The sequence below is a fragment of the Microcaecilia unicolor genome, chromosome 7 (assembly GCF_901765095.1).
Source record: "Microcaecilia unicolor chromosome 7, aMicUni1.1, whole genome shotgun sequence".
NCBI classification, from domain to species: Eukaryota; Metazoa; Chordata; class Amphibia; order Gymnophiona; family Siphonopidae; genus Microcaecilia; species Microcaecilia unicolor.
In genome coordinates this window covers 274,709,130-274,723,491 of record NC_044037.1, presented here as the reverse complement: position 1 = coordinate 274,723,491, position 14,362 = coordinate 274,709,130, and the positions used below count along the sequence as shown (strand labels likewise).

Here is a 14,362-nt window from a genome sequence, read left to right as displayed (position 1 = left end):
ATTCGCATGGAACATTCCCAAACCAATCAATAAAACTCCTCCAATAGGGTATTCAGGACAAAAGCAGAATGTTTCACCTTATAATTCGACATACAAAAACAAAAAAATCCCATGTTATTTTAGTAACTACAACACAAACGTTTCCACTGCCGGATACTGTGTGACATAACTCAGAAGCTTACCATACCAGCACCAAGTCCACCAATGGAAACTGTACCACCTACTTATGAATACTCAGTACTGCAAATATTTTAGAACACCCACAAATTTAGAAACAAAGATGCATAGAAAAAACTAAAACGGAAGACTCAATAAACCAGACTTTGTAAGTTGTGAAACGTTGAGAAAAGAGAAACAAATGCATTTCTTCCTGTACTTAACAAAACACATGAAAATTATTTTTGTCTAGTTGTGTTATTTTCCACTTGGGTTGATCCTGCTTTCTTACCATTTCTTGGCATAAGTATTTTTCTAGGATCTCATTTCCTTTTTGTTTCTTTGCAGTCTGTCATCTTACCTTCCTTCCCTACATCTGATTAAAACAGAAATATATAGAAAATAGAGGTACATAGTAATCACAAGCTCTACCCCCAACTGTCTCCTGGTTCCCATTTTTCCTTTAGACATTCTTAAATATAAATCATATGGGCTATAATTATTCATTCGCATGAGACATTCCCAAATCAAACAATAAAACTCCTCCAATAGGAGTATATCTCTAGTTCTTCCATTTCCCACTTCTTATCTCTCATTCCTTTCTACTACTACTACTACTACTACTTAACATTTCTAAAGCGCTACAAGGGTTACGCAGCGCTGTACAATTTAACATGGAAGGACAGTCCCTGCTCAAGGAGCTTACAATCTAAAAGACAGGTGTACAATCTAAAGACAAGTGTACAGTCAAAAGACAAGTGTAGAGTCCGTCTGATAGGGCATACTATATTTCACGAAAGGTTAGGTGCCGAAAGCAGCATTGAAGAGGTGAGTTTTAAGCAGAGATTTGAAGATTGGTAGGAAGAGGGCTTGGCGTAGGGGTTGAGGAAGATTGTTCCAAGCATAGGGTGAGGCAAGGCAGAATGAGCGGAGCCTGGAGTTGGCAGTGGTGGAGAAGGGAACTGAAAGGAGGGATTTGTCCTCTGAGCGGAGGTTACGGGCGGGAACATAGGGGGAGATGAGGGTAGAGAGGTAGTGAGGAGCCGCAGACCGGGTGCATTTGTAGGTAAGGAGGAGAATCTTGAATTGTATGCGGTATCTGATCGGAAGCCAGTGAAGTGACTTGAGGAGAGGGGTGATATGAGTATATCAGTTCTGGCGGAATATAAGACGTGTGGCAGCATTCTGAACGGATTGAAGGGGGGATAGATGGCTAAGTGGGAGGCCGGTGAGGAGTAAGTTGCAGTAGTCCTTACCTCGTAAGACCCACGTCCTAATCCCCTATTTGTACCATCATTTGTACGTATCTCATTTTTATCCCAAGAATTTTGTTATTCTACAATTCAGTCCACTTAAGAGCTAAATTTTGAAAATGACTGTCACTCATGCGCGTACTCTTGTGAGTCATTAATCCAGCGCAGCTAAAAAGGTGTTCAACAGCTGCGCTAGCAGGAAGTGGATGATTCAGTCTGATAACAATTTCCTTCAAATCAGGCCAGATTGTAATATTACTGATGTCTTCTGACAAGGTCTACAGGTTTTGATCAAGGGAATCTCTGAAATACTTGACTTCCATATAGCAAAGAATACTTTATCATCATTATTGTCGTTATCATCTGCATTAGAAGTCATGTTGTCTAATTCATCACTTGCATCTTCATCTTCATTATTGTCACCATGCTGTCCATTTACAAAGAAGGCTTTCACAAAGCTGGACTCGTCTGTTATAACAATTTTTCATCTCATGGCAAATTCTGTTTTAATATTTTCCAGTAAGTGACGCAAGAGTGTCAGATGTGTGGGAATCCTTCCGTCTTAAGGCCAGACAAGCAGACGTCGTCTCTGAAAACTCTATCAATCCAATTGCCAGTCACCCCACTGTAAAATTTTCCATGGGATGACCAGCGGCATATGTCTGCTCACCAAGAATTGCTAAAAGCTTTAGCTTCATTTCCACTTTAAAGTGGCTCAACTCATCACTGTTGTGTTTGGCTGGAGACCGGTAACCAGTTCATCAAACAAAGACAACTCCACTGTTCTTGTAGGCTGTATTCACTGAACAGCAAAATTTAAGATGAGATGATCCACTGTTTGCATGATGAGGTTTGCAATAGCAAAATCCTGTTCGTAGCTTTGCTGTTTCATTTGGTTTACTGAGGAATCGTCATTTACATCTCCCTTCTACTTTTACTTTTTACTTTTAACAGCTAGGATCAGATGTAACTGCGTAAAAGCAGCAAAAATTGTAAAATTATTACTTTGGTAAGAGTAGAAGTAGCAAATGTTTCCTGTACTTCTTTACAAAAAAAAGTGGAGGAGTAGCCTAGTGGTTAGTGCAGTGGACTTTGATCCTGGGGAACTGAGTTTGATTCCCACTGCAGCTCCTTGTGACTCTGGGCAAGTCACTTAACCCTCCATTGCCCCTGGTACAAAATAAGTACCTGAATATATGTAAACCGCTTTCAGTGTAGTTGCAAAAACCTCAGAAAGGCAGTATATCAAGTCCCATTTCCCTTTCCCCCTTTCCCTTATGACATCACAATATCAGAAGTGAGCCAAGTATTGGGCAATCAAGCCATTGTGACATCACTGATGAGGTTGACTCTTATTGGTGGAATGAGTGGAGGAGTAGCCTAGTGGTTAGTGCAGTGGACTTTGATCCTGGGGAACTGAGTTTGATTCCCACTGCAGCTCCTTGTGACTCTGGGCAAGTCACTTAACCCTCCATTGCCCCTGGTACAAAATAAGTACCTGAATATATGTAAACCGCTTTCAGTGTAGTTGCAAAAACCTCAGAAAGGCGGTATATCAAGTCCCATTTCCCTTTCCCTTAAGCACAGTAACTAGTTACATTTACTTACCTACTATATAACTGCTTTTGGATGCATTTGGCAAGGTCTCTGTCCAATTCTTACACCTGTGTTGGAGGTCTGTAGAACTTGGTATAGATGGAAGTGGCATCATCCCTCTGTGAGCTTTGATATATCTATATCTGTAGAGAGAGAGCTTTTTCTCCCTTTTCCATCCCTCTTGAACAGGTCCTGCATAGTATGGCTATGCATCATTCATGCAACTCATTGAGCCGTGTCTTGTTCATAACAATTATATCTGCCTCTACTTCCGGCCTTGCAGATTTAGAAAGTGTTACCTAGACTATGATTATTTATGCCCCTTGCCCTCTGGGTATTTCTTTCCTTCACTTAGCATGCATGCAGTCGGTATAATCTGCTCCCCTCATGTACCCTGTTGGTAAATGTAGGTTTCTGTAATCCTGGCTATTGGCCTTTCTCCACTTGCTTTATTTGTTTGGGGGTGGGAGATGTTTACTCTAATCTAATGTTTTTCCTAATTAGGGAATAACTGCCCCTCTTCCATGCTGGACAACCGTCCAGAGGGCAGAGGGGAGTCTCCCAGAAGGCTTTCAAAATTCTCCCTGGCCATAACCTCTTTTATCTGACTCCTGGTATCCGTGAGTGTCTGTAAGTGAGTGTGCGTCCTATCCATTAAGAATTTAGACCCAAAAGATTAGGCATCCCTCTAGATATTATTCAAGAAAGGGAAAAGACAGGTTGCAAAGATATATAGATTTATTGATTCTTACCAAAGCAATACAGAGCGATCAGGAACATCAGTCTGACCGGCAGCATGTCTGGATGGAATTTGGATCTTCTCCAGCTCCACCCAAATTTGCCCTGTCTTTTATACAATTCTGAGTACATAGAAAACTGATGCATTTACATTGATTCCAGTGTAAGAGTTGTTTATTCCAAACTCGCTTAACCACCTTCTATTTCAACGGAAAATGTCCCCACTCTTGCAGCTGGCATGATTTTTTTATTTTTAGACAAAACTCTCTTTTTTTTTTTTTTTTTTTTTTCCTAACTCGGATTGAGGAAAATCCACTTTATAACTGACACTTTAGAGTTCCCGTTTTGTTTTCAGATTTTCCATTTTGTTTCATATTTCCCTGACCTATCTTTTCTGCTTCAAGCCTTAGTCTGGCCTTTAGGCTAGGCCCTGCTTTTCCAGCAGACTTTGGCTGGCTGAGCCAATTTAACTTTATGTCAACCTAGTTTCCAATAGACCAGACCCTTCAAACTTGGTCTCCCACCATTCCGGTGGGGTCTTCTAGCTGACCATAAATATTCATTAATCAATCAGCTTCCGTCTATCATCCCACTTGCTTCTAGTTTAAATACCTGTCCACGTATGAAGTAAATTTCTCCTGAAGATCTTTACTCCACACAAACAAATGTAGATATCCACAGTACAGCTCTCTGTGTTGCCAAACTCATCTTAGTGACGAGATTCCCTAAGAGCATGTCACTGTATGACACTACTGTTCCCTTATTTGACGTTCTTCAGTTTTGTTGTAGAAGCTTCATATTGCTAAGCATATTTAGTAATGAATGAATCTTCGTGGCATGTTTCTCTGAATATATATTAGTTTGCCAACATTTTGGAATCTTTTTATTGTTTTATTTCATACATATAAACCTCATTTTCATATCAGTACTCAAAGCAGCAAAAACTAGTTTAAACATTCATAGCTATAATGAACCATGTCTTGGAGTAGATTCTTCACTGTAAGTAGTAGAGTTTATTTGGTTTTACTGCTGCTGTTAACTACGTAATGGGGAGGAAAAAGAGAAATTTCGAGCTAGTATCACCATTCAGAAATGTGGTTAATCTCATGTTTCTTCAAGTGCCATCTTGTAAAGGCTTATTTCTAAAACAGCAGGACCCTGTAATAGGTATGTTGTATAAACAAGTTTCTTCCCATTCTGTATCTATGGAAAGAATTACGATCTATAAGCCCAGCATTACTTTAGTGTCAAAGTTTTTTTTTTTTTTAATGCAAAAACAGTTGCAAACCCTAAAGAGTCAGGAGTACAAATTCTAACAAACTACTGTAATTAACTATTTTTTTCTGACGTTCTTATATGTTTGTGTTTGTAGGAGGTATGGTGTTAGTAAACAAGGCAAAATAGATAAGGTAAGTAAAGTCTAAGCTTTAATACTGTACAGAAGAAATGGAATGGATTCAGTATATTGATGGATGATTTTCTTTTTAATTAGCTACTTTGTGTTCTCTGGGTTAGAACAAGTGTCATCTTTTATTTTCATACTAGTAAAAAAGGCCCATTTCTGACACAAATGAAACGGGCGCTAGCAAGGTTTTCCTTGGAGTGTGTATGTTTGAGAGAGTGTATGTGAGAGTGACTGTGTGTGAGAGAGAGAGAGAGTGAATGTGTGTGTGTGTGCTCCTCGGAAGGAAAAAAAAAGTCTGTGTGCTTGGTTTTGAGTGTATGGGAATGATGGCTGTGTTGGGGAGTGGAAACAGAGATTAACCAATAGGCTTCCTTGCTCGTGTGTAGTAATCGTCGTGCACCATGGCTGGAGTCGGAGAGGAGAGGGAGGGCGGTGGAATGGTGAGCGAGCGTCTGCGGGAGGGTGGGTGAGGGGGACTGTGGGCGGGGGGACGGGGTCCAGCGCCGATGTTGGTTTGTTTTGAGTGTATGGGAATGACGGCTGCATTGGGGAGTGGAAACAGAGATTACCCAACGACAATCCGATTTGTTGAGTGTCATTGCTCCGCCCTCAACGTCATCACGTTGTGACGCGGGGGCGGGGCAGACACTCATGGGATCTTGCAACTACAAATTTAGAATATTGGAGGTGCCTTTTATATATAGAGATACCTTACAAATCATGTTCAAGAACAGATCTGTCCAAAAAAATAAAAAGAAGAAGAAAAAAGACCAGAGAGCCGTTGAATCAGACCTTAATACCAGTTTACGTAATGGCTAACTCAACAATTTGATATGATTTAAAAAAAATCATAAGTGTGCTGCTGCTTTTATAATAGCTAAAGTGTTATTTTGTTCTAATAAATCTGTCCATCTGGTGCTGTGTATATCGTTTACACCGAGGCTCAACAAACCACAGGCATCGGAGCGCCATGGCAATATGGCAATAAAAAAAAAAAATCTGACCTGGTGCCTAGGATTATCAGTGCCAGGCAGAGCATGTACACAACAGCATCAGGGCTGTGGAAAGCATGCAGCCTCCCCCCCCCCCCATTCACTGTATCCACGCCCCTTCTTACTTTCCTTCATCTTCTCTCTCCCTCCCTCTGCTTTTCAACAGATGGATATTGCAGGTTGGGGGGTGGGGGAACAAAGGTGTGAGTGTGCATGGGCTGGGGGAAGGGGAGAGAGAGAGTGAGCTACAGAGGTATATTGGGGGTGACTGCAGGAGGGGAAGGTTTGAGATTGCTGTGATGTGGGTGTTGGTGGGGGGGGGGGGGGGGGGGGGGGTGAGGGACAGAGTCCAGAGAGAAAGCTATGGGATTGTGTTTTCTGGGGAGCAACAGAGCTAGCAGATACGTTTGGAGTGGGGGTGGGGAGAGCGGGAGGTTTGAGAGAGCTATGATGTGTATTCCTGGAATAGGAGTTTAAGAAAGCAAAGCAGAGAGAACTGGTAATGAGGAAGGAGAGAGGAAGAAAGCTAGGGCTGTTTACCATGGAGAGGGGCAGAGAAAACGGTGGGGGGGGGGGGAGCAAAGTGGAAGTATATCATTCTTAGGGAGGTGTTGTAGCTAGTTGGGGAGTGAGACTGCTGGAAGGGCTCAAGCCTGCGGTCAACGAGAACTTGGGTGGGGGAGGTTCAGGACTAGGGTCAGCCTTTTATACTGGGAGAATTCTTCTAAACAAGAAAAGTAAAACGTTTTGTAGAAGTGAAGAAATCTGTGCCCAGAAATTTCTAATTTTTTATACAGCATTTTTTTTTCTTCTGTGAGAATTCACCTGGCAGTACCAGCACTGACAAGGTCATCGATCAGTGTTGACAGGAGAAGGGGGTTTAATAGGCCTGCAAACTGTGACATCAGTATGCCTTGGGAAACATAGTTGGAGCGCCAGCAGCAGCACACAAGGTGAAAGCAGCCCTTGCAGAGCCTTCTTAATTAGGAGGACGTTCAGTGTACCAGCAGCTGCACACATGGAATCTTATTAATTAGGGAGAGATTAGGAGCAGTAGCAACAGCAGAAGCAGCCCACACATTATTAATCAGGAGATTCTCCAGCAGTCTCGTTGGTAGGATCAATTTACAACATTTCAAAAACCTATGTTTTCTTTTTGTTTGTTTCTTTAGGAAGGGGAAGCGAAGAGAGGGATTGGGAGAGGCTACCTCTTGGGGGCAGAGGCGTATCTGGCCTCCGGCGGTAGGGGGGGCCAGAGCCAGAGGGAGGAGGCACATTTTAGCCCCCCCACCGCCACCACCACCACCACCGACCCCCCCCCCTCCGCCACCACCAATGACTCTCTCCACCCCCCCTCCCGCCGCCAGCCCTCCCCCGCTGCCGTTTCTTACTTTTGTGCCGAGGTCCGCTTCCTCCTGGGCCTTTAAAAATATTTCTTCAGCTGGCGGGGGACCCCAACCCCCGCCAGCCAACCCGAGGTGAGTCTTTCAACTTGAAAGTTTCAAGTTCTTCGTCTGCCGTGGCCGACGTGCTGGAGTTGAGCGGCTGAATCCAGTTCGGAGTCCAACGTCGCACGACGTCAGACTCCGAACTGGATTCAGCCGCTCAACTCCAGCACGTCGGCCACGGCGGACAAAGAACTTGAAAGACGTCACCTTGGGTTGGCTGGCGGGGGTTGGGGTCCCCCGCCAGCTGAAGAAATATTTTTAAAGGCGCAGGAGGAAGCGGATCTCGGCGCAAAAGTAAGAAACGGCAGCGGGGGAGGGGGGCCAGGGCGAAATCTGCGGGGGCCCAGGCCCCTGTGGCCCCACGCAGATACGCCCCTGCTTGGGGGTAGTGGAGAGATTCAGAGAGGTTGCTGCTGCTGGGAATGGGTGTCAGGGCTAAAACTATGGCTGTTAGGGGTGGGTGAGCGATGGAGAGATGCTGAACCGCAGCTGCTAGAGGCAGGTAGGTGAGTGCAGCTACAGCTCTAGCTTCTCCTCCCATTTCACCAGCAATCACAACCTAAAGCCTCGCTTTGTTGCTATTAAGGCTACATTTGAGACTGCTGGGCATAGGTAGGTAGGTGATAGGGAGTAGCTGAGGCTGTGGTTATTGGTACTGGGGGTAGATGGGGGGGGGGGCGGTATACCCCACACCAGTCCCTATCAACCACAAGTGCTGCTTCAACCTCTCTCCACTGCCCACCTGCCCACAGCATCAACAGCATTAGCTTTACCCCATCGCACTCCCACCCCAAGCAACTGCAGCCTAAAGCATCTCTTCGTTACCAGAGAGGCTGCAGCTCCTGGGGCAGGTGGATGGCACCAAAATCTGTCCGCCTTTTCTGAAGACATCACCAAAACTTTCCCCGTCTTCCCTGATTTTCCAGTTAGATTACGTCATTAGTGGAGGAGTGGCCTAGTGGTTAGGGTGGTGGACTTTGGTCCTGGGGAACTGAGCAACTGAGTTCGATTCCTGGCACAGGCAGCTCCTTGTGACTCTGGGCAAGTCACTTATCCCGCCATTGCCCCATGTAAGCCGCATTTGAGCCTGCCATGAGTGGGAAAGCGCAGGGTACAAATGTAACAAAAATAAAGTAGATACTATTGGAGATTCTACATGGAATGTTGCTACTATTGGAGATTCTACATGGAATGTTGCTATTCCACTAGCAACATTCCATGTAGAAGGCTGCGCAGGCTTCTGTTTCTGTGAGTCTGACGTCCTGCACATACGTGATCTGCAAGGGCCGACTTCTACATGGAATGTTGGAATAGCAACATTCCATGTAGAATCTCAAATAGTAGCAACAGTGGAGGAGTGGCCTAGTGGTTAGGGTGGTGGACTTTGGTCCTGGGGAACTGAGTTTGATTCCCACTTCAGGCACAGGCAGCTCCTTGTGACTCTGGGCAAGTCACTTAACTCTCCATTGCCCCATGTAAGGCGCATTGAGCCTGCCATGAGTGGGAAAGCGCAGGGTACAAATGTAACAAAAATAAAAAATAAATTCTGCTCTACACAGTCTGCTCCATCCATTACCACTGTTTATTAAATCTATTCAAAACATAATATGTAGCTTGCTGTATATCACCCTGAACACATGGATGATTGATAAATGTGCATAAGTAAATTTCAGTAGTTCTAAATCTGGCTCTTAGGTTTTGTTTTTTGGCTGACTTTTAGATCTGTTGAGGTCTGGTTTATAGCTAATGCTATAAATGATTATCCTCCAGGTTTAGAAAATATTACTCATCTTTCATTCCAGTTCTTTGTATTTTTATTAAATCATGTTCTTTTGAGAGTATTACCGCCCAGCATCCCTAGTTTACCTGCAAAACCAGCCATGGATTTTTCATGTGTGACTTCAACCTGATCCATGGTTAGGTTAAATTTAGCCTTTTTTTGTATTATGACATACCGTTTGGCTTTTGCAGACTGAAGACAAGAAAAAGGTGCTGACTCCAGGGCTTGCACCAGGAAGGGCCGAAATGAATGAGGAAGAAGACCTTCAGGATGCCGAAGAGGTGAGCTTAAATTTTGTACAGGAGAGGGGTGATTTACATTTATTGTACGTTTAGTTGAAATAGCTTAACCTTAAAATGTTGAGCATACATTTCTGAAAGTAATTTAAATGTTGTTAGTTTAAATACCAACATTTCATATGGTTACACAGCACTTCTTAAAATATTAAATGAAATACTGTCTTAATGACTGTGGTGAAATATGGTGGTGAAATAGTTTGATTGTCCTATTCAAAGGACTTCATTGTGTCTTTTCTTTGTAGATGCTTTCGAGCGTAAAAGGCATTAACCTTCTTTATGCTGATTTATCACTCATTAATCTTGAAATTAGAAGCTACTGCTTTTCGTGATTGTGTTGATCAGACTAGTACTGTCGTGTTGAAATAAAACTGGAGCTGGGCATTCCTGCTGAAAAAGCTCCCTTTTGTATTCCCATTTAGTTACAGTATGGTTTGGTCAGTGGCGTAGGAAGGGGGGGGTGGGGCGGTCCGCCCTGGGTGCACGCACTGGGGGGGGGGGGGGGGTGTCGGCTCGCTGGTTCTCTGCTCTTTCTGCCCCGGAACAGGTTACTTCCTGTTCCGGGGCAGAGAAAGCAGGGAAGCAGCAGAGCCGACGCAGCTCCCAGTGACGTGCACTGGGAGCGGATCGGCCCTCCCGCCTGCCCCCCTGCTGCAAGGTAGGCTGCGTTTCGGGGGGGGGGTGCGCTCCAGAGGGGGGGGCGCCATGCCCTGCACCCGGGGGGGGGGGGTGCACAGCGGCGACCCGCCCCGGGTGTCAGGCACCCTCGCTACGGCACTGGGTTTGGTTACCATTTTACTGTGTTATTAAATACAAGGCTTCCTGAAAGAAAGCATTCAACAGAACATGAGTTGTTGACAATATATACAAATAAAATCATTCTGTTTATATCTGTACAAAATTATACCAGGTTTGGTTTCAGTTTGTGATGTTATTAAGACGGGGTTTGATCAAGGAAAAGCATTACTGATACTGTTAATCATGAGGTGTTGATAGATAATTTGAAAGTTTAAGGGATAGGGGGGAAAGGTTGTTAGATGGGTCTCCTCCTTTTTGAATAATCAAAGGTTTAGGGTTCAGGATGGCAATGATTATTCGACGTGACAGGAGATTAGATTAGGAGTATATCTAGATTTTCAAAAAGCTTTTGACAAAGTTCCTCATGAGAGGCTCCTGAGAATTAAAAAGTCATGGGGTAGGAGGCAATGTTCTGTTGTGGATTAGGAATTGGTTATTGGATAGAAAACAGAGGGTAGGGTTAAATGGCTGTTTTTCTCAATGGAGAGAAGGGTAAATAGTGGAGTGCCACAGGGATCTGCACTAGAACCGGTGCTATTTAACATTTATAAATGATCTGGAAATCGGAACGACAAGTGAGGTGATTAAGGACCATGTTTACTAAGCCGGCTTAGCCTTTGTTCAGTGTTTCCCAACCAGGTGCCATTAGTGCACCGTGAGGTAGTCTTGAAGCTCCAGCACACGGACTGTGTTCTCAGCACCTCACAACAACAAGAGACCCAATCAGTGGTTCTTAAATATGTAAGGAGCTTGTGTCTGAGCACATGCTTAGTCACACGCGCCTCTCACTTTTTCCTAAATACAGAATGAGCCTTGAATTGTGAGAATTAACAGGCAGCATGTAGGGCATGGTTAACTTGGACCCTGCAGCTTATACACTGCACGCAGCACCTCCTCCCTGATCTACTACTACTATTTAGCATTTCTATAGCGCTACAAGGCATACGCAGCGCTGCACAAACATAGAAGAAAGACAGTCCCTGCTCAAAGAGCTTACAATCTAATAGAAAAAAAATAAATAAAGTAAGCAAATCAAATCAATTAATGTGAACGGGAAGGAAGAGAGGAGGGTAGGTGGAGGCGAGTGGTTACAAGTGGTTACGAGTCAAAAGCAATGTTAAAGAGGTGGGCTTTCAGTCTAGATTTAAAGGTGGCCAAGGATGGGGCAAGACGTAGGGGCTCAGGAAGTTTATTCCAGGCGTAGGGTGCAGCGAGACAGAAGGCGCGAAGTCTGGAGTTGGCAGTAGTGGAGAAGGGAATAGATAAGAAGGATTTATCCATGGAGCGGAGTGCACGGGAAGGGGTGTAGGGAAGGACGAGTGTGGAGAGATACTGGGGAGCAGCAGAGTGAGTACATTTATAGGTTAGTAGAAGAAGTTTGAACAGGATGCGAAACGGATAGGGAGCCAGTGAAGGGTCTTGAGGAGAGGGGTAGTATGAGTACAGCGACCCTGGCGGAAGACGAGACGGGAATTTTTCCAGTTTCAGGTGAGGCTTTTCTTTTGGCCTCATTAATCCTCCAGCCTACACTGCCTGCTCTGTGGAGAATGGTGTGCCACACACCAGTTTTGAAAATGTAGGCGTGCCTTGGGTTTGAAAAGGTTACAAGATCATTCCTATGGCACATGGTGTTTCTATGGATAGATATGACCCAAGTTTGTTGTTGTTATAATGTTCTACTCTTTTCTTTCTCTCTCTCTCTCTCTCTCAGCTCCGTATTAAAGCATTAATGACAGGAATGGCTGCAATGGAAATAGAAGAGGTAAGAATTGAAAAAAAAAGTGATTTTAAATTTATTTATATAATCATTGACCTTTTTTGTGTATTCAGTTATTCCTCTGCAGTTGATGCTGTCCAGATCCTTATTTTCAAAAGGGGTTCCTGTTTGAAAATAGGACTAAACTGATTTTGAGTGACTAAAGTAAAATGGATATAGTTTTTTTATTTTGAGAATTTTAGCTATCGCCCTTTCTCTGAGGACATGCAAGACATATCAATTATATAAATAGATGAGATCATCTGATAGTGCCTATGTGGATGGTTTCTCAGGGAGTTATGGAAAACTTTTACAGGAATTTTGGCAGTACACTTGCCACCTTGCTGGGCCTCCTCTGTTCATTTTATCTATGCTGATTTCTTCTGCAGGTTATAACTCTCTCTGTGCAGCCTAGCATCCTTCTGGCTATGACCACCGCCGCCTTTTCGCTTTGTTTTGTCACCTTGAGATCCTCAGACACAATCACCTCAGGGTCCCTCTCCTGAGCAGTTCTAATCAATCTCTCTCCTATCTGGTACATCTCCTTTGGATTTCTGCACTCCAAGTGCGTCACTCTGCATTTCTTGTCATTACATTTTAACTATTTTAACTAAATAACCTTTTATTTATTCAATTTTTAACTGCCAGATTGGTGACAGTTTGGAGATCTCTTCTCATGGGTTCTACTCCCTCCAGGGTATCCACTATTAGCTGTCTTTGTGTGATCCGCAAAAAAGCAAACTTTTCCTTCTGACTCTTCAGCAGTGTCTAACAAATATATTAAACAGAATTGGCCCCAGTACCGACCCCCGAGACACTCCACAACTCACCTTCCTTTCCTCCGAGTGGATTACATTTACCACCATCACTCTGTTGGCCAACCAATTTTTGATTCAGTTCACCACTTTTGGTCCTAAATTCAGCCCTCTCATCTTATTCATGAGTCTTCTGTGAGGAACAGTATCAAAGGTTTTGCTGATGGATAACTTTATATTTTTATTATTATATATTTCTTTTATTATATCTTTTTCGTGATCTTTTTGTTGCATTTTTCTTTATTTCTTGAATGCAGTGTTATGCCCTTATTTTTTCAGCAACCTGTTTCTCTTGTTTTTTTGTTTACTTTCCTTCTATAAAGATTTGTTTGCCATATTTATAGCAGCTTTCAACTTGGACCACTGTGCTTCCACTTCTCCTATGCCTATCCATGCCACCAGCTCCTTCTTCAGGTATTCCCCCATTTTACTGAAATCCAGTACTTTGAGTTTTATGCGTCTCCACTCTGCTTTTGCTCTTATCAAACCATATCATGTGATGATCACTATTGCCTAGGTGGGCACCCACCTGACGTTGGAAACACTTCTCCATTTGTGAGCACTGGATCCAGTGTCATCCCTTCCCTCATGGGTTTCATCACCATTTGTCTGAGCAAATCACTTTGACAGGCATCCACAATCTCTCTGCTTCTTTCCAATTCTGCCGATGGGACGTTCCAATCCACATCTGTGGGAAAGAATTCCAGAGGTGTCAAGTACGGCACATGAAAACTCTTTCAGTTCTGGTATTAGGCTAATGAGTGACTTTCAGTGAAGGCACAGTGGAATGTTTGAACTGGAGAGTGTTAGATTTTGATTATAAATATAATGAGGCTGTCCATCCTTTAAGTTAATCACTTCAAAGCAACTACTGTAAAAGATGGGAAGCCATCAAAAATTTCACAGACTGAACAAGCATCAGCATATGTAAAAGACAATTCTTTGTATTGACTTTTTTGTTACAGTACTTTCAACATTGGTGTATTCATTTTTTATATCAAGAATAGAAGTATGAAACTGAAAGACTCATCCGGTTAAAAAAAAATAAAAGTGTTGTAATTGAATGTACTTTCTGGCTACCAGTTAAAGAAAGTTTAGTGATGTTATCAATGTGGGCTACCATTAAGATATGTTATTTAACCTCTAACCCATGGGTCATTCTATGCCAAGTGGTCTAAACCTTCCCACCATCATGTCTCCAATTTTGTTCAAATTTTATCTGTTGTGCGAGTCAGGTGTTAAACGAAGTTTCCCAAAATTTGAGGTCTCTAACTGCAATAGTTGCAGATCTAGACCCCCTTTTCTGAAAGGTTGTCAGTCCATGAGCGC

At 43.4% G+C, this 14,362-nt stretch overlaps 1 protein-coding gene across 3 annotated transcripts in view; it reads left to right on the top strand.

Annotated features, from left to right (window-relative positions):
* CCDC93 (coiled-coil domain containing 93) overlaps positions 1-14,362 on the top strand; it is a 225,763-nt gene that overhangs the window by 54,675 nt on the left and 156,726 nt on the right. For all 3 annotated transcript variants that reach the window (XM_030209955.1, XM_030209954.1, XM_030209953.1), the window contains 3 exons: positions 5,116-5,152; positions 9,560-9,649; positions 12,174-12,224. In XM_030209955.1, coding sequence (XP_030065815.1) covers positions 5,116-5,152; positions 9,560-9,649; positions 12,174-12,224 — 178 coding nt within the window. The remainder of the gene's footprint in view (positions 1-5,115; positions 5,153-9,559; positions 9,650-12,173; positions 12,225-14,362) is intronic.